Consider the following 25,341-nt stretch of genomic DNA (forward strand, 5'->3'; position numbering starts at 1 on the left):
AAATTACCTGTAAAGAAGAACTCCCAACAAATTCTGGAGCAGCAGAAGCCACAGAACAACGGAGCAGGGGAGATTTCAGTTCCAGAGAGACCTGAAAAACCAATGCAAAAGGTCCCTCGAGCACTGGACCCGGAGCAGAGCCCATCCCTGCCTTGGCCATGCCGCACCTAGAGGAGCAGATCCAAGCAGGCTTCAGGGATGGGATCTCCAGCTGGCCACGGGTCCCTCCACCCACAGGCCCCAAAGGTCAGTGAGAGTGTCTTTTTGGCTCCCCAAGAGGGGAGCGGGGTGTCTCCATAACTCAGGCACCCTCGGGAGGCAGCAGCAGAGGCGGCAGCAGACTGGGGCTCCCAAAGCAGGCAGGAGCTTGGATCCATAGTTGAAGGTCTCCACATAAACCCCCTGAGGGAACTGAGCCCTCTGTGGTGGCCCTGCCCCCCATCTAAGCACCTGAACTTAATCTCACACTGAATAGCAGCCCCACCCCCACCAAAGCCCCAAGGCTGGGAAGCAGCATTTGAATCTCACACCCCAAACGCTGGCTGGGCGGATCTGGAGGTGAAGTGGGTGTGGAGAGGGCACACGGAAGTCAAGTCACTGGCTGGGAAAATGCCCAGAAAAGGGGAAAAAAATAAGACCATAGAAGGTTATTTTCTTGGTGAACAGATATTTCTTCCCTTCCTTTCAGATAAGGAAGAACAATGCTTACCATCAGGGAAAGACATAGAAATCAAGGCTTCTGTATCCCAGCCCATCCAATGGGCTCAGGCCATGGAAGAGTTCAAAAAGGATTTTGAAAATCAAGTAAGAGAGGTGGAGGAAAAACTGGGAAGAGAAATGAGAGAGATGTAAGAAAAGCATGAAAAGCAGGTCAACACCTTGCTAAAGGAGACCCAAAAAAATACTGAAGAAAATAACACCTTGAAAAATAGGCTAACTTAATTGGCAAAAGAGGTTCAAAAAGCCAATGAGGAGAAGAATGCTTTCAAAAGCAGAATTAGCCAAATGGAAAAGGAGGTTCAAAAGCTCACTGAAGAAAATAGTTCTTTCAAAATTAGAATGGAACAGATGGAGGCTAATGACTTTAGGAGAAACCAAGAAATCACAAGACAAAACCAAAAGAATGAAAAAATGGAAGATAATGTGAAATATCTCATTGGAAAAACAACTGACCTGGAAAATAGATCCAGGAGAGACAATTTAAAAATTATGGGACTACCTGAAAGCCATGATCAAAAAAAGAGCCTAGACATCATCTTTCATGAAATTATCAAGGAAAACTGCCCTGAGATTCTAGAACCAGAGGGCAAAATAAGTATTCAAGGAATCCACTGATCACCACCTGAAAGAGATCCAAAAAGAGAAACTCCAAGGAACATTGTGGCCAAATTCCAGAGTTCCTGATCAAGGAGAAAATATTGCAAGCAGCTAGAAAGAAAGAATTCAAGTATTGGGGAAATACAATCAGGATAACACAAGATCTAGCAGCTTCTACATTAAGGGATTGAAGGGCATGGAATAGGATATTCCAGAAGTCAAAGGAACTAGGACTAAAACCAAGAATCACCTACCCAGCAAAACTGAGTATAATACTTCAGGGGAAAAAATGGTCTTTCAATGAAGTAGAGGACTTTCAAGCATTCTTGATGAAAAGACCAGAGCTGAAAAGAAAATTTGACTTTCAAACACAAGAATGAAGAGAAGCATGAAAAGGTAAACAGCAAAGAAAAGTCATAAGGGACTTACTAAAGTTGAACTGTTTACATTCCTACATGGAAAGACAATATTTGTAACTCTTGAAACTTCTCAGTATCTGGGTAGTGGGTGGAATTACACAGAGAGAGAGAGAGAGAGACAGAGACAGAGACAGAGAGACAGAGAGCACAGATTGAATTGAATAGGATAGGACCATATCTTAAAAAAATGAAAATAAGTGGTGAGAGAGAAATATATTGGGAGGAGAAAGGGAGAAATGGAATGGGGCAAATTATCTCTCATAAAAGAGGCAAGCAAAAGACTCTTCAGTGGAGGGAAAAAGAGGGGAGGTGAGAGAAAAACATGAAGCTTACTCTCATCACATTCGACTAAAGGAAGGAATAAAATGCACACTCATTTTTGGTATGAAAACCTATCTTACAATACAGGAAAGTGGGGGAGAAGGGGATAAGCAGGGTGGGGGGGATTATGGAAGGGAGGGTAATGGGAGGAGGGAGCAATTAGAAGTCAACACTCTTGGGGAGGGACAGGGTCAAAAGAGAGAGCAGAAGAAATGGGGGGCAGGATAGGATGGAGAGAAACATAGTCTTACACAACTTGACTATTATGGAAGTCATTTGCAAAACTACACAGATATGGCCTATATTGAATTGCTTGCCTTCCCAAAGGAAATGGGTGGGGAGTGGGGGATGAAGAGAAGTCAGAACTCAAAGTTCTAGGAACAACTGTTGAGTAGTTTTCTTGCAACTAGGAAATAAGAAATACAGGTAATGGGGTATAGAAATTTATCTTGCCCTTCAGGACAAAAGAGAAGATGGGGATAAGGGAAGGGAGGGATGTTAGAAGGGAGGACAGATTGGTGATAGGGGTAATTAGAATGCTTGGCATTGTGGGTTGGGGGAGGGGAGAAATGGGGAGAAAATTTGCAACCCAAGATTTTGTGGAAATGAATGTTGAAAACTTAAATAAATTTAAATTTAAAAAATATTATGATTATTGATAATATTGTCTAGCATTTACATAATTTTTGACATCATGGTTAATATGGAAATATATTTTGCAAGACTTCCCATGTATAATTAATATCATGCTGCTTTCCTTCTCAAGGGGTGGGGGAGGGGCTGGAAGCAAGGAGAGAATTGGAAACTCAAAATTTTTAAAAATGAATGTCAAAATAAAGTACAATTGAAATAAGATTATGCAGGCTTATGGAATACCTTAACCTATAAACAAGATTTTCTTTACATGTTTGCATAAATGCTGGATTTTTTAAATCAATAATTAAGGTCTTAAAGGTTTTTATAAAAGGTTTTATTATCATCAATAATTATAGGTTTTAAGGTTTACAGGATGCTTTAAAAATATTATTTAATCCTTAAAACAAACTTAGGCAGTAGGTGCTTTTATTATCCCCATTTTACAGAAATGAAAACTGAGGCAGACATAAGTTAAGTGACATAGTTATGTGTCCAGGGTCACAAAACTAGTAATTTCTCTCAGGCTGGATTTGAACTCAGGACTCTCTGACTCAAGATGCAGTGTTCTATCCACTGAGCAATCTACGTGCCACCATCATTTTGTAAATGCCTTTGTGAAGTGGTTAACATAACTTACCTCAATGGAGTCCCAAACCAACCCTGGTAAGGTAGGTGCTGTTATTGTCCCCACTTTTACAGGTAGGGAAACTGAGGCAGAGAGCAGTTAAAGGACTTGCCCAGGGTTACATGTGTCCGAGGCAGAATTTAAACTCAGTCTTTGGGACTCTGTCCTCTGCACTACCTAGATGGTTCAAGAAATCACAGGAACAAATAAGTGAATCTTCAAATAGAAGACAGAGAAACAAAGACCCTAAACTATTAAAGGAAAACAATTCAAAAACACATTGCTCAAATTCGTATAAATTTTATTCAGGGAACACAATTTTTCCCTATAAATTTCCAATGTAAATTAATCAAAAAAATACTTCCGGTCAAATAAAACACTCTGGGTGTGTGCTTTATTGTCCTACTACCATGATCAGAGATATTAAACATTCATAGGGCGCCCACAGGGTGCAAGACCTTGTAGAGGCAACAGGCACTACAGGGTTCATTTTATTGTTGGGCAGTTTTGGTTCTTTCCCACAGGGAGCTTATGATTTTAATTTACAAGGCAACAAGTAAAACCAACCCTAACAATGAATATACATGCATGCAAAACCACACATACAATTTTCCAATCAGCCAGGGTAAAATTAGATCTTAGGCCAGATTCATCACGTTCTTCTATAAAGTCAAGAATCCAAGAGGATGATCCTTCTGAAGGCATCATGGACAATCTGGTCTTCACAATGAACTGACCACCTTCTAGGACGTCTTTGGCAGGGGTCCATCAAGCACAGGTTTGTCCACCATCTCCACGAAACATTTCCCCCCGTAACTACATGGAGAATTCTCCAGTTCCAGCACAGTGATGTTGTTTGGGACAGATGTGACCAGGATGTGTCTTGGAACATACAGAGTGACCTGGGGGCCACGAGCTGGCCAGTAGCGGCCAAGGTTAAAGCCATTGATCCATACCTGTCCCTGCAGGAGAGAAAACAGACATTGTCAAAGTCCACACAAGAAGGTAAACAGCTTTTGAAGAGGAGAAGCTGCTGGTGATAAGGGTCTCTCAACCCAGTCATCACAGCCATCTCTGCACACCCAAAGACATGACTTCAACTAGGGTGTGACATGCCCACATGAAGAACTCCAGCTGCACAGCCAGGCTGGGGATAAGGCTGTGAGCAAGGCATCCTGCTGATGGCAAAAGCGCATGAGCTATACCACCGAAAAAGAAGTGAATGTATTTGAAAAGTTACCCTGAAATTACCTCAACTTCAGAGAAACAAAGATGGTTCATGGCTAACCTCAGGAGCCACCAGGTGTCAATACGAGGCACAGACAGGGGGACTAACTCTAAACCATCCAAATGCTTATAAATGGGGACTGTCTTCTAGGGACTTAGATGATTCCCCTGGCTTTTCTATTCCCAAAGAGACCAGAGAATCTTGCCTCCTAGGAAGACTGAGTTAAACTTTCTGATTGAGAAGACATTTTCACTTCCTGTTCTCTCTACTTAAAACAGCTAGCAGGCCATACATTTATAAATTATCTCATTTAAGCAACAAGATAGCCCTGTGAGGTAAGGCTGAGAAGTATTATAATCCCCATTTTACAGATGAGGAAAACAGAGGCTGGGTAAGGTTAAGTGACTTGCCCACAAACTTCTAGAAAGAATTCATCTATGATCATTGCTTCCACATTCTCTCCTTCCACTTAATCTCAATCCTTTGGCTTCTGACCTTATCACTCAACTAAAGCTGCCCTCTCCAGGGTTACCAATGACATTTGAAATGATAAATTTTAAGGATAAAATTGGGCAACTAGGTGGCACAGTAGATAGAGCGACAGACCCAGGAAGACCTCAAATTCAGCCTCAGACATTACTAGCTGTGTAACCCTGAGCAAGTCACTTAATAATTACCATTTGCCTCAGCTTCCTCATCTATAAAACAGGGTGGGGGGAGGGGGGGAGTGTCAGGTAATAACCAGCACCTGCCTCCCACAATAGTTGTGAGAATCAAACAGGATACAATATGCAAAGCACTTAGCAGAGTGCCTAGCAAACAGTAGGCACTTTATAAATACCAACTACTGTACTGTTATGATTACATCCAATGGCCTTTCTCACCCCTCACTGGAAGAATTTAACACTACTCCTTCCTGCTGGTGTGAAATAATGCCTATTCCCAACTATCCTCTAATGTGATTGGTCTTTAAAAATAATGATGAGGATAGCATTTATTCAGATTCTTAAGATCTGGGAAGGCAAATTAACACTTTGTTAATGCATTCGATTTTCAGTTTCCTTTGCTGTCCTGTCTTCCAGCCATAGGCATCTCCCTATACTTTCTCTTCTCCCTATATACCCTTTCTGTAGGGCAGGTATTCTTATCCTGGGTTCCATGAACTTGATTTTTATAATATTTTAATAACTATTTCAATATAGTTTGTTTCCTTTGTAATTCTAGGTATTTTATGCATTTAAAAACATAACTCAGAAAAGGGGTCCACAGGCTTCACCAAATTGCCAAAGGGGTCCATGACTCAACAAAGGGTAAGTAAGTACCCCTATTCATCAATCAGCTGCCCTGGGTTCAATAATCAGCTCCATGCTGATAAATCCCACGTCTATATATCCAGCCCTGGGCTCTTTCCTGAATCCTGTGGAACCAGCTGTTTGACCCCTCCAAATGGATGTCTTATTGGCATCTCAGACTAAACATGTCCAAAACAGAATTCCTTATATTCCCCCATAACATCTCTCTGCCATGTTGTCCTATGTCTGTTAAGGGCACCACCATACTTCCAGTTACCTACGTTTGCAATCTCAATCCTTCTCAATCTCTTTCCTTCCCCCTACATTCAATCAGTTCCTAAAATTGTTGATTCCATTACCTCCAAAGGAACATTTTCCATTCCCATCCTCCTCCTTTCCATCCAGAGCCAAATAGCTGAACTCAGAATTTCATCACCTCTCACCAAGACTTGTACAAGTGTCTCAAGACTCCTGGTTTCCGATCTCTCTTTCCAATATTTCCTCAGCATAGCTAATAAAATGATCTTTCTAAAGCTCAAGTATCATCTTGGTTGGCACTCCCCTGAACAAACCCTTCAGTGACTTCCTAATGCCACCAGAATAAAACACAAACTGACCCTATTATAGCCCTTCGCAATCTGGCTCCAACTTCCCCTAAAAGATTTGTTTCTTCACACAACATGCATTCCATTGACCACCATGGTATTTCCTCAACTTGGTTCTCCCAGTTCCCATCTCTGTCCCCATGCCTGAAAAGCTCTCCTTGCTCCGCTCTATTACTTAGATCTCTGGCATCCTTCATCACTCGACTCAGGTACCACACCATGCCCTTCCTGATCCCCCTGGTCAGCAGCACTCTAATTCCTCAGATTATTGCATCCATAACTGTTTACACACAGCATTCTCCAGAATTAGAAGTACCCTGAGCTGCTCCTCACTCTCTCTATATAACTGTAGTTCATAGACCCAGTAACTTACACATAGTAATCTCTTAATACAAGTTTATTGGGTAGCTAGTGTCAGAGGCTGGTCTCAAACCCAGTTTTCTCCAAAGTCCAGATTCTGAATTTTTTCTCCCAGGAGCAGAAGGTGTAGAAGGGTTTCCATCTGCATCCTGGGCAAGGAACTAGGGGGTGGGGGGGAGGAGGGGAGGTATGCATCTCTCAAAACACCAAATATCACCATGGTTACCTGTCCTAGGAAAGTCAATGATCATATCATTTACATGCCAATGGGGGCTGAGAAACTGGTGATTAGAAACTGGCTGTTGGGTCTCAGTCATTTAGAAAAAAAAAAAGGTTTTTAGTTTCACAGTTTGAGGATTCTGAGAAGTATTTGTCTCGCTTCTGCAGGAGGGCATGCTATCTTGATCCATGCTGAAAAGGTGTGCATACTGATTGCTTTTATCGCTTTAAAACATCTTCTGGTGGCTTGTTTTTGCAGTAGTAGGGGTGGAGGTGTAAGGGAGAAAGAACAGTCACCCCACTTTTTCAGTCAAGAGGAAAAGACCTCTGTGAAGGGAGACTCAGAGACCAGAATGAGGGGCATCTTCTCTGGGTTACAAAAGCCAGGACTCTTAACCGGATGTCCATAGTTAGATTCGGAGGGGATCCTTGAACTTAGATGGAAAAACAAATATATCTTAATTTTTACTAAACTCAAACTGAAATTTAGCATTTCCTTCAAATAGGAATTTCTTTTTTTTTTTTTAGTTTGTTTTCAACATCATTATAGGCAGGGCTGGCTAAAGGAAGGGTCTATGCCTGGCATCCCATCTCTTCCATTTTCAGCAGTACTCTCTTGTGATCATATAAGCTTCAGAGCTGAAGGACATGCCTCAGGATGAGAACTGAGGGTCAGGATGTGAACAGCCTCTCTCCACAGATCCTGTGTAGACATACATGGAGACATGCCCTCCGGCAGTCTGATGAACCCTTCTCAGAATAATGTGTTTGAATGCATGATATAAAATACATAAGATTACAAAGGAAACTAATTATATTGAAATCAAGATGGAATTTTTTCTCACCTTAGTTCATGGATCTCCTGAAATCTACCCACGAATCCAAAGGGTCCACTGACCCTGATTAGGATTACAAAAGAAACCAACACACTTATCCAAAATATATGCATATATACATGTGTAACAGAGACATGCACACTATATATACATATATATGTATGTACATGTATATATATATATATATATATATATATATATATATACATATATATGTATAGACACATATATACATAGACACACATATATTTTAAAAACAAATTCACAGGCATTCCAGGTCCCTGGTTTAGAAGTAAGATACCCAAGTCATGACTCAGGGTTCTAATTTGCCTGTCACCTTGGGTCAGCCACTTTCCCTCTAGATGTCATAGAGTCATTCAAAAAGCATTTATAAAGAACTTACTGTGTTCCAGGCACTGTGTCTACAGTCAGGAACTGAGGCCAAACAAAGGGTGGGGAACCTGAGGCCTCAAGGCCTCATAGGTTCTCAAGGCTCTCTAGGTCCTCAAGTGTAGCCTTTTGACTGAGTCGAAGTCTTACAGAAAAAAATTCTTTTATTAAGTATTTTTTATTTATTAAGGATTTATTATCATTTTGTGAGGTCTAGATTCAGTCAAAGGGCCTCACTTGAGGACCTCGAGGGCCACATGTGGCCTTGAGATTGCAGGTTCTCCACCCCTGGGTGCCTCAGTTCTTTCATTGGTAAAATGGATTGGATGAGATGATTTCTCAAGTCCCTTCTCACTTTGGCAGCCTGTGATATATCTAAGGGTACTGGCAGTTCTTATTTTTTTCTGAATGATTCTTCCCCCAAGGAGGCATTCCAATACAGGGTGCCCTCCCAAAAGCGTATGCCTGCACTAAGACTTTTGGGACACCTTGTATTTGTATAATTTTTTTTTTTATCCAACAGGTGTGATAAACTTCAGCCACCATTCAGCAGTTCAAATGAATGTTTATTCCAGGAAATATCTGACCTGCTTCTAGGCTGACAAGATGAATATTTTTTTAAGTCTGCTAACTCACATAATCTGACATTTGGAAGGGACTTCAGAGTCCAGCTAATCCCACCCATAACCAAACAAGAATTCCTCAACATCACATCTGACAAGGGCTCTCAGAGCCCATGAGAGGTCTCAAGAGCTCTCATGAGGAAGAGGTACCCAATACCTACAGAAGTGACACCCTTCTGCTCTAAATGTTGAAAAGTATTCCTGACATTGAGCTGAATGTGCCTCTGCAATTAATTTCTACGCTCAGGTCTCCTCCCAGTTCTCCTCCTGCCTGGTACCTGGAAGAAATCCCTCTTCCAAGCCATAGTCCTTTAAATACCCGAACCACCTCCCCTAATGCTTCTCTCTTTCAGACTAAACATACTTAGTTTTTCCATCTGACCCTCCCATGGTATGGATCTCAAGGTCCTTTAGTATCTTAGATTCCTCCTTTGGACACTCCTATTAATAATCCTTCCTGAAATACAATGCTCAGAATTGTAAACCTCATCCCAAAAGAATGCTAAGTGGGGTGTGGAGTTTGGCAAAATTAAAAATTGCCACCTTTCTAGGCCCAGACACTATATCTATCCATGGAGACTGCATTGGTTTTAATGGCTACCATACAAGCTCTCCCCAAAGTCTCAGTGCTTAAAACCACCCTAAGACTTTTGGGACATGCTGTATTAGTGGCACCCATGATATGGGGCAAAGAGAGCTGGTCTTGGAGTCAGGGTGACCTCAATCTAAGTCCCATCTTTGAAACGTACTGACCTGCGATCCTGGAAAAGTCACCTAACAATTATAAACTGCAGAGTGGGTGCCAATCTGCAAACTGTTACCAGGAGTTTCAGGGAGAATTCTGGTGCAGCAACAAAGTAGGAATTAAAAGGCTCAAAGATGAAGGATGCTCCAGCCAGCATGGTGATGACTCAAGATACGGAATGAGACACACACTTTTGGACAGTCAGGGGGATTTGCTTTGTCTGATTGAGCAATATTTACTGAGAGTTCTCTCTCTCTCAGTAAGAGGTGGAAGAGAAAAATACACACTGGTTAATTGAAAAAAATTTTAAAATAGAGGTACTTTCCTCAGCAGGAATGATTTAAACCAATGAAAATCACAGGTCTGATTTTTTTTTTTTAAATCACACTATTGATTCATATTCAATTTGAAATCCACTAAACCCACCAAATCTAACCACATCTCCCTCATGTGTCACTCAAGAAGCTGATTTTTTCTGAGACCAACTCTAAGATTTCTCATTTATCCTTATTCAATTTCATCTTGAATCCAACTATAAGACTTTTTATTTATATCCCTGTAAATGCATGTGGGTATTCATACAGTATGCATATATATACATATATATACACATGTGGATATATGTATGAATAGCCATGTGGTTGGGGTATATATTGTGTATACTTCTATATTTATATATACTCATGTATAGCCATCTAAATACACCTTGCTGTGTGCAAACAAACCCACGCATGCACAACACACAAAGACATAGTGTACACCTACGTATTATGTACATCTACAGCATACATGCAAGCATGTTTATTTTACATGCACATGCATGTACAGAAACCTAAATGTACACACACACATATCTAAAACAAATATAGATATTCACGCCTATGCATGCACACATGCACAAAGAACATACATGCATGTGTATATATGTATGTGTGCATTGATATACCTTGGTTGCATACTTTATGTGTCTAGACATGTATATCAACATACATAGTCAAAACATATGTGGATATTCATCCATATGTATGCAGATTTACAGAGCTATTGTAAACGTAAATTGTGTGTGTGCATAGATGCACACAAATATATTTATTTCTCATATTTATATACATACTACTCCTTCATACACATAAAACACAAATTCCTATGTACCATCCACACACAGAATGGAATGGAATGGAATGGAATGGAATGGAATGGAATGGAATGGAATGGAATTCCTAGAATGGAAATCCTATGGCGGCCTCGGGGCTGGTCTCTATTTACATCAAGGCCTTGCACACTGTTCTGCTCACAGGTGAACTTCATATGGCCTAAGTGAAGTCAAAGTATCATCCTATGATGATAGTATTTCTTTACCAGGCATGAGAACCCACAAAAAAAGGGCTCCCAAGGCCTCCACCTGCTAAGCCAAGCTTGATCTCCCCGATCTGAGATGCTGATTGTAAAGATAAGCTGGAAAAGCACCAATTGTGTGGGCAGAAGCTAGTAACACTTTTTTTTAATCTCCTTCCTGGCCAAACTTCCTTTCAGAGATCATCACCTGCCTCACCAAAAATGGGGAGGTTGAATAGACATTCCAGATAAAAAGTATCTAGACTGAGAGACTGCTGGAGAATGAGTGCTGCATCTGGAGCCAAAGGGCCTGGGTTCAAGGCTGGGTTCTGGCATTAAATACCGCTCTGTGGGATCTTGGGCTGTTATATCAGCCACTTAGGGCTCTACTTTCTCATCTGTGAAATAAGGAGACTGGATTCCAGGACCTCTGAGGTCGCTTCCAGCCCTAAACCTACAAAAATGCCAGCCAAGGTGATGGAAAACTGAGGGCGAACACAAGTGTTAGAGGCACAGAAAGGCTAATGGGGAACTAATGGTGCCGTTGGGCATCTTAGGAAAGACTAAAGAACTGGCAACTTCAAAATAGTGAATCCAAAAACATTTTAGTAGCAAGAACTCCTAAATCCTAATCAATCCTAATCCTAAACAAGGGGTTTTTTTCCAGCTTAATCATGCATGTAATTCTTAGCCTTCATTTTTTATCTCACTGCTAATCCTTATCAGTTATTTCATTCATTAAATCAAAGTAATTTTTATAGAACCATAGTGGCTGCCAAAGATGGGAGTGGTGGGGTGGTATAGGGATGGACCAAAATAAAGGATTGGGTTCATCTGACTACTGTCTGGAGGATAAATTGACAAATATATGCACCACAGGATGACACATCTCAGAGTTATAGAATTTTATAAATAAAACAGATTTCAGAGGTCATTTGGTCTAACCTCTTGGTTTTGCAAATTCAAAAATGCTTAACTATTAAGTCTTAATACTCATAGGATAAAGGCAAAGTCTGCTCCCATTAAACATCTTTATCATATTCTTTTCTCATTTCATATTTCAATCAAATAATTTCTTCTTCTTTAATTCAGGGGTTCTTTTTGTATCCTGGTGGTCAAAAGTCAAATCAACAAGCATTTCTAACTATGTGACCTAAGCACTGTGCTACATATTAGCAATTTAGTAAAATCTATGGATCTCTTCTCAGAATAATGTTCTCTAAAAAAAAAAGAAAGAAAGAAAAAGAAATTCGTATTTGAAGGAAGTGCTAAATTTCAGTATGAGTTTAGTAAAAATTAAGACTTTTTTTTCCCATCTAAGTTCAAGGATCCCCTCAGAATCTAACTGTGGACATCAGGTTAAAAATTCTGGCTTTTCAGTAATCATTAAAACAATTCAGTCCTAGTTACAAAAATAGGCTGATCAGTGGGAAAGATTAGACACAAAATATACAGAAACAAATAAGCCTAGAAGTCAGTGTTTGGCAAACACAAGAAATCTCCATTACTGGGACAAGAACTCACTATTCAACATAAGTCTGGGACAATTAGAAAAAAGTCTGACAGAAATGAGATATAGACCAATAGACAAATAGGCAGGTAGGTAGATGGATGGATGGAAGGGTGGATGGAGAGAGGAAGAGATAGGCAGATAGACAGATATAGACAGACAGACAGACAGATAGATAGATAGATATACACGCAGACAAACAGACACCAACATATCTCAGACAAACTCCAAATGAGTACATGACTTAGATATCAAGCATATCATTATAAACAAAGTAGAGGATCAATGAAGAACTTATCTGTCAGATCCATAGATAGAGGAAGAGATCATGACCAAATGAGATAAGGAGGGTCACAGAGGGTAAAATGGATAATTTTGATTACATAAAATTGAAAAGTTTCTGTACAAATAAAACCAAACATCATTAAAATTAGAAAAAATGAAGGCAAATGAGAAAAAAATTTCATATCAAGTTTCTCTGATAAAGGTCTCATCTCTAAGATAGATATCTAGGGAACTGGCTTAAATTTATATGAATGAGACCTTCCTCAGTTGACAGATGGTCAAAGGATATAAAGAGGCAGTTTTCGGAGGAACAAATCCAAGCTACCACTAGCCATATGGGAAAAAATGCACTAAACCACTAATAACTAGAGAAATAATATTCAAAATAACTCTGAGATCAGCAAAGCTGATCAGAAAAAGTAACTAGTGCTGGAGAGGCTGTGGGAAAACAGACATATTTATTCACTGTTGATAGAACTGGGAATTGATCTAGCTATTTGGAAGAGCAATTTGGAACTATGCCCAAAAGTCACTAAAAGGTGCATACCCTTTGACCCAGCAACAATGCTGCTAGGTCTATACCCTAAAGAGATCAGAGAATGAGGAAAAGGATCCATATGCACAAAAATATTTATAGCAGCTCAGTCTATGGTGACCAAGAACTGGAGATTCTGAGGAGATACTCATCAATTACGATCTATATCGTTATGGAATAGCACTGTGCTATAAGAAATGAATGACAAAGAGAATAGTTTTATAGAAACAAAGGAAAACTTGCATGAACTGATGTGGAGTGAAGTGAGCACAGCCAGAAGTAACAATGTATGCAATAACAACTTCTAAAATTTTGAATTTTGAACAAATTTGAACAATCTTGTTCAAAATTTCAAAAACAAATTTGAAATTCTGAAATACAGTAACAACTTTGAGAAGATTTAGAATGCAACATAATGACCAACCACAATGCCAGAGGACTATGGGTGAAACCTATTATCTACCTCCCAATACAGAGGTGATAGACTCTGAGCACAGACTGAGACACATTTTTTTTTAGAGGGAGAGGGGATGATGGGGGATGAGAGAAGGATGTGACATGGCCAAAGAAGGGATTTGTTTTGCTTGACTATATATGTTTGGAACAAGGGATTTCAGTGGAAATAGGAGGGAAAACAATGCAGATCTGAAAATAAAATTTAATTTAAAAGAAATCTGTTTTAAACCAATACTAACATAGACAGAGACTTTTGTTTAAACAGAAAGCACCCAAGCCCCAAGTTGATCATACCTTGGTCCAATTGGGAAATTGGATATAGGTGTCCTGAGGCAAGTCGGGAATTCCAGCAGGAATAGAAAAACGACCAACATAAAAAGATGGGAGAGGCAAGTTGGAAGGATCACTATTGAATATCTCATTGCTGCTCAGATACTGCTGCACTGTCTCCTCCATATCCAGCGGGAATATCAACCAGTTTTTCAGTATAACTGACCCAAGGGTTAAATTGGAAATAAGACCCTAAAGCAAAAATGAGAAAGAAAAATAAGCAAAATAAAAACCAGATGCATAAGAAGGGACAAGTCAAAGTCTCAAAGTCACGTAATTGAATCCATATGCAAAATGCCCTGTGAGATAAATTGGAATCTCTGTGTGATGCAATGGCTAGAGTCAACCTTGAAGCCAGGAAGACCTGAGTTTAAGTCTTACTTTTGATGCACACTGGCTGTTGGACTTTTAAATCTCTTAACCTCAGTCTTCTGGGAACTTTTCTAGAACCATACAGTGCAGAGACTACTGAACTATAATGGTGGGGAGTGGGAGTCTCCTCCTCTAGAAGCCTACCAGACCAATGACCTCATAGGTCTACTCTCTATCCCCTAAGGAATCTAGAGCCAACTACATTCCTTCCTTGCAGGAGTCATTCAATAAATATGCCAATCAATGAATGAATAAGATTGTTCAACATAACATCTGTTTGGTTTTGGAATATGTGACATCAGTCAGCCAACAGGCATCGTGTGAAGTGTCTCCTTAACGTACTAGGCACTGTGCTAAAGGCAAATAGTCTATACCCTCATGAATTTTTTGTTCTGATGGAGGAAACATGTGTCTGTGTTCACACCCAGATACACATATAAATACATACAAGATAAAATATATACAAAAATGAAAACAGATACAAAATATATAATTATTTACACACACAAGGATATTATCTAGATTATATCATACAATGTCATATATGATAAATAACAGCACAAATACAAATATATTATATTTCCAAATATAATAGAAACAAAATACACACAAAAATGAATACACAATGAATAAATGTATAAATAAAAATACATATGAACAAAACATATAATTCTATTAAGTATAATATATACTTCTGAATATGAGTATATCATAAATATGCTATATTTAAATATTATAATAGAAACTGAAATAAAACATATACAAATATGAATATATATGAAATTAATAAAGGGGAGTTTGGGAAGGAAGAGATGTGGTCCCCTGTAGTTCAGAAAAGAGAACTTAGGTATTTAAGTCCTGAAGGGAAATCAGGGAATTCCGGGTCAGAAGAGAGAGCATTCCAGGGCATGGGGCATAGCCAGTGTAAAAATAGGGAGGTAGGAGGTAGAGCACAGCGTTTGAGGAATGTCTTTTTGGAAGGAGATTTCGCTTCCAAAGTGCTCTTTCCCCTTTTCCTTGGCATCCTAATGGCAGGGTAGGAATCCTTGCAAAGAAGTTGGATTACGCTTCTCAAAGGGTCAGAGGTAAGCACTGCCAACAGGGACCCCTCCCCCTCTTCCCTCCCCAAAAAGGCAGCTAACATTTCAGTGCGCTGTGCAAAGAATTGCTGTGTAATAGTGCAATGCAAAAGAATATGAAGAAGGTTGAAGTGGTTGAGAAACAAGAAATGTGACAGGCTATGTGATGTTCTTTCACCATGATGGCTGAATTCCAGCCTGGGGAACACTAGCCTAACTCTTATGTTCCAGCCAAACTGGACTATATCACCCCCTCCCTGGGATTCTTCCTTTCCTCACCTCCACCTCTTAGTCCCTTAGGAATTAGGAATCCCTAGGTTCCCTTAGTTTCTTAGCAGAGATACTAAAGTGGTTTGCCATTTTCCTCTCCAGCTCATTTTACAGATAAGGAAACTGAGGTAAACAGGGTTAAGTGACTTGCTCAAGATCACACAAGTGTCTGAGGCAGGATTTGAATTCAGATCTTCTCGAGTTCAGACCCTGAGCTCTAGCCACTGTACCACCTAGGTGCCCAGCTTACTTGCTTTCTGGGACTGGATATATAGGGATCTCCGGATGCTTAATAAATGCTTGTTGATTGATTCCCCCTAGTTATTTGTGTTCACCTCCCACATCTGCATACATGTTTTATGCATCTCCCCCCAAAACACACACACACACACACACACAAGCACACACACATGCACACACAAACACAAAATAAAAGCTCTGGTTCTTCTTTTTCTGACCTCTCCCTCCTTAGAATTCTCTGTTCACCACCATGAGGCACCTAGCATATTCTGCTTGAAATAATAATTACTTTTTTGGTCTTATCTATAAACTCAAGGGAAGGGACTATCTTATTCATCTTCCCCAACCCAAAATGCCTTGTGCGCTGAATATACTATATTGATAAAAATAGTAATAAAAACAAGCTCATACTTCTATGGTATTTTAAAGTTAATAGCAGTGGTCTGTCATTCAACAAGCACCTACTATGTGCCAGGTCCCATGGCAAGAGTGAGAGAGATACAAATACAACGCATGAAACAATGCCTCATCTCCAGGAGTACAGCTCACCAGACTGTTGGAACCCACACCTTTACAGAGCTCACTAAGCTTTGTAAAGAGTTTTATTATTTTTAATAATTAAAGGTTCACAAAGCATTTGACATGCATCCTCTCATTTGATTCCCAAAACCACTGTATGAGACAGATGCTATGATCATCTTCATCTTACAAATGATGAGATCTCAAAGAAGGTGAATGACCTGCCTACAATCACACAGTTAGAAAACATCTTAGGCAGGATTTGAACCCAAGCCTTCTTGGTTACATGCTAGCATTTTAAGCACTACACAGAGGTGCCTCATGGAGCAACAGAAAAGGGTACTTTGTTAAGCAGTTCAGGAAAGCCATGTTTTTCAGGTTGAATGTGAGTTGGTATAGGCACAACCACAACGGACCGGCTTCCTCCCTTCCCTTCCTTCCCCCCTACTATTTAATTCCATAACAAATTGGGCATTCTGTACTCAGTGGTCAATTTGTGCATCATCTCAAGGGCAAAATAAAAATTTCAGAAACAAAACATATTAAAGATGGCAAAAATAGAGGATTCCCAAGTCAACCCTGCAAAGAAGGGGAGTGTTTATCTGATTTAGAAGGCAGGTTCTTTCTTTAATGCTCAGCAATCTTAGGATGGCCAGGATGTTCTGCCAACCTCATGACCCTCAACTCCAGTCATTAGAGAACCAATCAAATGTCCTGAGGTTAGTTTTTCTCAAGTTTTTCAAGTTTCTCAAGTTACTAGATATGGACCACCATGTTTTGTCAAAAGCTTGGGTGGCCATAAAGACAGGGGAATTCAGATTGAGACAAAATCCAGTAGAGCATGGACCATCATGTTTTGTCAAAAACTGGAATGGGCAAAAGGATGGGATTTCAGACTGGGACGAAATCCAGTAGAGCCCATTTCTGGTGTTGAGACTCAGAAATAAGGGAAGTTATTCCCAAATTATGGCTTATCTGGTCATTCAGGCTTTGAGAAAATGGAGAGTCATCTTGGTTACAGCAAAATCCAAGCTCAGCTCCAAGCTAGCTTACCTGGCTCGTTTCAGTTCTAAAATGGAACTCTCCCACATTTAGATGATTTTGCAAGCCTAACCCTCATATGCAAGAGAATCTTTGAGTCTTATGTAGACAGCTGATTTGGAGTCAGCACCTGGGAGTTCAAAATCCCAGCTTTGCCACTTAGTGTCTTCAGGTCTTTGGGCACCTTCTCTGGGCTTCAGGTCCCTCCTCTGTAAAATGAGAGAGGTCAGGCTTGAAGTAATAAATCTACTGTCTTCTGGCCCATTCCATAAATCTGAGAATACTGCTAAGACTTCTGTTGAGGTGGATTTAATTATGCCTCTGAACTCTGCCTCTAAGGATTCATTATAGCTTAAAGGTGGCCAGCATGGTTTGGGGACAGAGCCATGCACATGAAACCAGAGAAGACCTGGATAATCGCACCTCTGATACATTATATTGAGAAAGTCACTTAACCTCTCAAGGTCTCAACTTCCTTATCATTGAAATGAGGGGCTGGTACTAGCCTTTTCACAGTTATATCTCTAAATAAATGATCATCTCAGCAAAAAAAAAAAAATTTCTCCATTATATCACTATCAGTTACTATAACATTCACTTTACTAGACTGAAATCAGGAAACAATGCCATGTTGACTGACTGGGGAAGCAGAATGACACATTTTTTTCATCCTGGCTAATGTTTGCTATTTTTACAGTCTATATTTCCCATAAGAGTTTTGGCTTTTCTCTTTCTTTTTTCAAAGAAAAGTGAAGGTGAGGAGAAAAAAATAGACTTTTGTTCACTGAAAATATTATTCTTAATTTTAAAAAGGAAACAATGCTATGTTTAAATAAAACACTTTCCAAATATTTTCAGAACCTAAGGAATTGCATTATAGTTAGATATTAGTCTATGGAGCCATTTTGTCATTCATTTGGCTTAATGGATAAAAGGTTCTTCTGTTTGAGTCTGGATTCCGACACATATTGGCTGTATGATCTTGAGCTATGGATTTAAACTGCAGAGAAGGCACTAACCTACATTAGTAGAGGATACATGCTCTTCTAATGATTTCCTATGCTACTGAAATCACACATCTGCAGGGTCTTCTCTTTATCCTCATCTGTCCCCATTACTATCCTCATCCTGGTGTAGATGTGACCCAGCCACATGGGAAGGCTATGACAGCTGTGAATGGCTCTCCCAAGAGGCATAGGTTTCCAGTTAGTACCTGACCAGCATTAAGAATCGGCCTCACTAAAGACAGGAGGCTCATTACTAGACAGCTGGTTGCCAGGTAATGAATCTTTTGACCATGGCAACCCAGAAAACTCTGTCCCTGCCTATCAAGTACATCTTAGTGATGATTCCTTGTAGCCTTGAACCTCCTGGAATATTAACACTGTGTAGATAGGTCTGTAGGACTTTTGTGATTTTGACTGTCATATACTAGACTCTACAGGCAAAGACACCATCACAAGAGTTGGGTAACAAAAGACCCATTGTAGATAGTCATTCAGTCAATCAACAAACACTAAGCACCTAATATGAACCAGGAACTATGCGGAGATGACTGAATGGTTGTTCCCTGAATGCCTTGAATGACCAACTATGTTCCTCCAATGACTGAGCCAACTCAACTTTCAGATTACCTTAAAGTCGTTGATGCCACTTCCATAGTTGATTCTACCCAGGTTTTCTACAAGCACATCCAGGATGTCACCAGCTTCCCCAGTTATATTTATAGAGAACACCTTGTTTCTCTCCAAAATACCTTGAGAAATCTACAAATTCAATATCAAAGAAGAAAGAACTCAGCCACAAAGACCAGGAACCACTGAGAAAGAACAAATCTAACAATAAATCTCAACAGGGAAAAGCCATGCTCATGAGAAGTCAATTCTTACCCCATTGACAGAAACATAGGCACGGTCATGGACTCCATCGAGGGAAAAAAGACGCACAGGTTCACTGCAGTTTTTAGGAAGTGTTGTTCTGTATAGCACGAAGCCAAAATACTGGAGAAAAAAGGGGGGAAAATATCAATAAAGGCTGTAGTTAATTTTAAGGGAAGATTGAGTTATATGTGTTGTAAAAGTGACCAGTCAATAAGCATTTACTGAGCACTAATTATAAGCTAGGCACTGAATTTACAGATAGAGTAGTTAGTTCGTGTTCTCAAGGGATTACATTCTACCAGTGGATGTAACATGTCCACAGACAGGTATATATGAGTAAATCAAATTGCGGTATTTCCAGTCGTCATGGGGAGACGAACAGTTTAACCAAAATCTTTATTTTTGCTTTGGGGTCTCACTTATATTTCATTGCAATTCAACCTAAATCTGGAATACAGTTGTTTACCTGTTTAATATGAAAGGTTCTTTAAATGGCAAGTTTAGGAATAAAAACACAAGAGAGAAGAAAAAGGGCTATTCTCTGCATAGCAGAAGTTCTGATAGACAGCTTGGGTGGAAATTGAACTAGATTGTTGTAAAAGAACACGAACCAATTTCCAGTTGACAAATGGTCATAGGATAATGATGCCCTGAAGCCAACCTCACATATGAACAAGCAATTCTCAAAAAAAAAAAAAAACCAAGCTATTGACACTCCTGAAAAAATGCCCCAAATCACTAAGAATATTACTATTTTTCAGTAGGACTTTTTTGGCAAAGATCCTGGAGTGATGTGCCATTTCCTTCTCCAGTTTATTTTACAGATGAGGAAAATGAGGCAAACCGGGTGAAGTGACTTGCCCAGGTCACATAGCTAGTCAGTATCAGAGGCCTGATTTGAACTCAGGAAGATGAATCTTCCTGACTCCAGGCCACCCAGCTGCCCCTCACTAAGAATGAGAGAAATCCAAATAAAAATAACTGAGGTTCTACGTCATACCCATCAGATTGGCAAAGATGCCAAAAAAGGAAAATGATCATTGCTATAAAGGATATGATATGACAGGTACAATAATGGCATAGCAGGAAAGCAATCTGAAATTATGTGCAAGAAGTCAGTAAACTGTGCATCCTTCTGACCCAGCAAAACCACTACTAAGCTGATGCCCCCAAGAGATCCTATGTAAACAAACTATTCATAGCATGCCATCTTATTACAGCAGAGAGCTGAGAAACCAAGGGGATGCCCATCAATCAAGGACAAACTAGTCAAATGATGGTATATGAAAGGAATGGAATATTATCATGCCCTAAAAAATGATCAAAGGGATGTTTTCATGAAAATCTAGACAGGAACCAAGAGAACCCTGTAAACAAAAACATTTCAAAGAAAAACTGTGAAAGACTAAGAACTCCAATGAATGCAAAGAACAACTCTGACTCCAGAGGGCCAATAATGAATTTGGTTACTCATCTCCAGGCAGAGAGGCAATCACTTCTGGACATGGCTGAAGAAAGAATCTGCTTTGTTTTATGGTAGAGATAGAAGATTGACTCGAGTTCAATATTAGACATATACTTCTGGACATGGCGGATGAAAGGATATTTTGTTAAGGAGATTTTTTCTTATAGGGCAGAAGAATTATGGATTGAAAGGGACAAGGAGGCAGTGATAGCATTACTTCCAAAAGGGAAGAAAAACAGGGCAATGAAATATTCTTTTTAAAGAGAAATATCCTTTAAAAATATACAGAAAAGATCAGACGGATGTTCCAAAGAAGGTACACAGTTAAGTAGGCAGTGGTGAAACTATCAAGTTAAATTAGTAGTACATAAAACTGAGATTCATGTCACATGTAATTCTGTTTTTCTTTTTCTTAGCTTAAGAAAAAGTGCATGTTAGTAGAAGTTTGTCAAGCTCATAATAATAAATTAGGAAGCAAGGGATTCTATGAGACTGAGGAGAGCATTCCATGCATGGGAAATGGGATGGAAAGAGAGGACACAGGAATGAACTGGAAAGCAGAACCATGAGAGGAGGAAGTGAAGGAGGAAAAGGAAGAAGAAAGAAGAAAGGAAGGAGGGAAGGGTAGGAAAAGGGAAGAAGAGAGAAGGGGAAAGGAAGAAGAAAGCGAAGAAGGAAAAGAAGAAACAAGTCTTCTCCCTTGAAAGCTAACTCTAATAGTTTAAAATTGCATTTTCAGGACATTTTATATTCATATAAAAAAGCATTTACACATGATCTGGTTCAACAGAAAAGGGCAGAAAACAAACCACCAAATGAACTGCCCCAGACCCCTAAATACTCCTAAAACAAATAAACATTTCCTTGTAGATCAGAGGTTCTTAACTGTTTTTGTGGCATGGATTCCTAGGACAGTCTGGTGAGATCTATGAATCTCTTCTCAAAATAATGTTTTAAAAATCAAAACAATGTTAAAAATAATTAGTCTTCCAAAAACCCCCAAAACAAGAGCTTCATGGGCCCAAGGTGAAGAACCCCCGTTGCCCTAGGAAATTCTCGTCATATTCACAAGACATCAAAATGAGATGTCAAGCCTCATCAAAATGAGACATCAATCCTCAGACCCCACTGAGGGAGAGCAACGTCTAGAGGTACTTCTGGCACAAGACAGGAAGGTGCCTCAGAACCTGCAAAGCCATAACCAAGTCCCAAGGCAGAGAGGGGAAGTCCCTTCAGCGTCTGCGGCAAGTGGCACAGGAACTGACTGTGCTAAGCACTGCTTTTAATTTTTTTCATTTCTTATTTAACTCAATCCTACAAATAATATTTGTGTATATATACACATGTATCTGTGCTTATAGGTATATATGCGTGTGTGTGTGTGCATACACATGCACACACACACACACACACATATATGTATGTAGCTACTACATTTAAGGCACGGGGCTAGATACCAGAGGAAATAAGAAAGAAGAAATATCAAAGATTTAGAACAAAAGTGGAACCTGAGGCCCAGAGAGGTAAAGAAATTTGCCCAGGTTCATCCAGGGAATAAGAACTTATATCCAAATCTGCTGACTTCAGATCAAATGTTCTTTTTTACCACACCAAGACACTTCCTCCTACCCTATAGTTTTGTGTTTTTGTGTCCACTTGGAACTGGCCTTTTTGGCTATATGGGTCCTGCTGAGATCAAAGGTACTTTTCAGCCTGTAGAAGGTCTCAGAAACAACAAGGGTCTAGGTAAGTCATAGATGTGGAGTCTCCTTAAAACCATCCCATGGGAGCTTCCTTTTTTGTCTAATCATTTTAAAAGTATCACAGTTTTATGGGAAAAGACCAAGGCTTGGCATGGTGTGTACCTCACATGAGAAGCTATTTTCTATTTTTCCAAGTATGTTCAGGCATATCACCTCACCTGACCCTCACAAGGGCATCAAACAAAGGAGGGCAAGTATTTTTACCAATGGGGAAACAGACAGGGAGGTTAAGTCACACCACCAAGAAATAGCAGATCCAGGTCTAGAATGCTACTCAGGCTTAGAACACAGTGACAACAGGGAGGGTGCCCACCTTCCCTATTCCAAAGTCTTCATGGAAATAAAGTCAATCATGGAGAAAATGATAAGGAAAATGACCATGTCAACCATGGTCAACAGCACTGAACCTACACCCAAGGCCTTACTATTGTTACTAGAGTTCATTCTCTTCCTGGAAGAAGGCAAAAAAAGAGAATTTCCACCATCCTCATTGCCTTGTCTCATGTAGAAAAACCCAGGTGTGTAACAATCACTTTTCCCCAGTGCTCCAGAGTAAAGTATTTATAGGGGCAGCCAGGTGGTTCAGAAGTCAGGAAGACTTGAGTTTAAATTGGATCTTTGACCCTGGGACTAGTCACTTAACCTCTATTTGCCTCAATTTCCTCAACTGTAAAAAGAGGACATTAACAGCACTGACCTCTCAGGGTTTTTGAGAGGAATGAGATGACACAGTGCTATTAAAATCCCTGTTACTGGGGAGGCAGGTAGATCACTTGAGTTTGAAGTTCTGAGCTGCAGACTAACTAAAGCCAATCAGGTGTCCTCACTAAGTCTGATACCAATATGCTGAATCCCCAAGGAACAGGAAGCCATCATTTGCCTAAGGAGGGGGCAAATGGGCCCAGATGAGATACGGAACAGATCGAAGATGTGATGCCAATCACTACTGGGATGGGTCTGTGAGTAGCTGCTGTACTTCCAGCCTCAACCCAGAAAAAAAGCTAGCACAGTATCTTCAATATAGTAACCACTTAATAAATGATTGTTGATTATTTGACTGACATAAAAAGAAGAGAAACAGGTTCACTTATAGTTATTTCTAGTGTCGCAGAAGATGTCTTACACAGAGTCCATCACTGGATTGTGCCTACATTGTACTTTCAACCTAGGTAAGATAGGGAGACCCAGTATCCATAAAAAGAAGTTCAGGAGGAGGATAGGAAAGTTAAAAGCAGAAAAAGGTTTAAGAGAATGATAATGAGATTGATCTTAGACATATCAAGTTTAGGGAATTAATACATCTAGCACAGAGATGTCTGGCAAGAAAAGGAAAACCATGGAACAAAATCAGGGAGAAAGACTGGAACTGTGTATACTTTTTAGGAATCATGCACCTATAGGAGATAGCTGAAACTGTGGGAATAGATGAGATTGACCTGGGAAATGAATGTAATAAAAGAAAGCCAAGGATCAAGTCTTAAGGAATACCCAAACAAAACCAAACAGGAGAATCAAGAGAACAGGCAGAACATGGAAGACAAAGAATGAGAGACTAGAATGAAGGAAGCAGGGGTAGACAAAATGAAATGGTACAGGGAGTGACAGGGGATGCAGCCTGAAGAAAAGGCCAATGGCCAATGGAAGGTGAGAAGGGGGTTTCACAAGAGCGATGGGCCAGACTCCTGGGGTTGAGAAGGGGAAGTGAGAAAGTGGAGGAAGCAAGTCTAGACTACTCTACCTAGAATCTTCCCAATGAAGGGGATCAGAAATGATACCAGGAGGGAGTAGGAGGGTCAAGGGAAATTTTGTTTTGTTTCTTTGCATCTAAATTTTTTTTAATTAAGCACCCATGGAGAAGTCATTACACAGAGAGAATGAAAATGAGAAAAAGAGCAAGCAATGGGGGAAGTTGCTAGAGAGGCAAGAATGGATGGAATGAAGAGGACAAGTGGGAGGGGGGATCTGGAAAGGAAGAAAGGCACCAGAAGAGAAGGGAATATGAATAAAATGAGAAAAAGGTTGAGAGGCTTCAAATAAGGAGAGAGAACCGCATAATGGGTGGAGTTGGGGGCTTGGAGCTGCCATTGTGAAAAGTGTGATGGAATCATATGATGATGGATTTAGAGATAGAGCCCAATCCCTTCATTTTACAGATAAGCCCACTAAGGCCCATTTGCCCAAGATCACACAGGTAGTAGCAAAGGTGGAATGTGAACCCAACTCTTGTGGCTCTAAATCTGCCACTTTTCCCATTGTACCAAGAGATATAAGTGAAGGACTGCCATACCTACTTGAGCTGAGTTAGCATGAATTCACAGTGGATCTAGTCAGCAAAGATTCCTGACTTCCTCCAGCAGTATTCATTGGCTTTGGAGTAAGCAAATGACAGTATAAGGACCAAGGGGGCAAGGGATTTGATGCATGGTAAAGATGGCTAATTATAGGATCAAACATATGAAGGGAGGGCAGTGAAATCAGAATGGGATGATAGACTAGAACATGGAGGCATCAGAGTACTGGAGGAAATGATAAGGAAAAAGAGTAGGGTAGAGCTGGGAATGGTAGAAGGCCAGAAGACTACAGTAATGGAGGGGAACCTCTAAGTTCAGTGTCTTGAAGAAAGGAGGAGATGGTGAGCTCTAATA

General features: G+C 40.0%; 1 protein-coding gene and 1 long non-coding RNA gene across 5 annotated transcripts in view; both read right to left on the reverse strand.

Moving 5' to 3' along the window:
- The window catches only part of LOC140532702 (uncharacterized), a 38,202-nt gene extending 37,742 nt beyond the window's left edge, over window positions 1-460 (reverse strand). Inside the window, exon 1 of the long non-coding RNA XR_011976632.1 lies at window positions 8-460. This is a non-coding gene — a long non-coding RNA (uncharacterized lncRNA). The remainder of the gene's footprint in view (window positions 1-7) is intronic.
- A 3,142-nt stretch (window positions 461-3,602) lies between these two features.
- The window catches only part of GLB1 (galactosidase beta 1), a 74,630-nt gene continuing 52,891 nt past the window's right edge, over window positions 3,603-25,341 (reverse strand). For 3 of the 4 annotated variants that reach the window (XM_072651476.1, XM_072651474.1, XM_072651475.1), the window contains 4 exons: window positions 19,478-19,588; window positions 19,223-19,354; window positions 14,032-14,259; window positions 3,603-4,280 (listed from right to left, as the gene is read on the reverse strand). In XM_072651476.1, coding sequence (XP_072507577.1) covers window positions 4,062-4,280; window positions 14,032-14,259; window positions 19,223-19,354; window positions 19,478-19,588 — 690 coding nt within the window. In that variant the 3' untranslated portion in view covers window positions 3,603-4,061. Of the gene's footprint in view, window positions 4,281-14,031; window positions 14,260-17,600; window positions 17,798-19,222; window positions 19,355-19,477; window positions 19,589-25,341 lie in introns of those variants that run through there. The other variant, XR_011976630.1, reaches the window with a different exon arrangement.

The sequence above is a fragment of the Notamacropus eugenii genome, chromosome 3 (genome assembly GCF_028372415.1).
Source record: "Notamacropus eugenii isolate mMacEug1 chromosome 3, mMacEug1.pri_v2, whole genome shotgun sequence".
NCBI classification, from domain to species: domain Eukaryota; kingdom Metazoa; phylum Chordata; class Mammalia; order Diprotodontia; family Macropodidae; genus Notamacropus; species Notamacropus eugenii.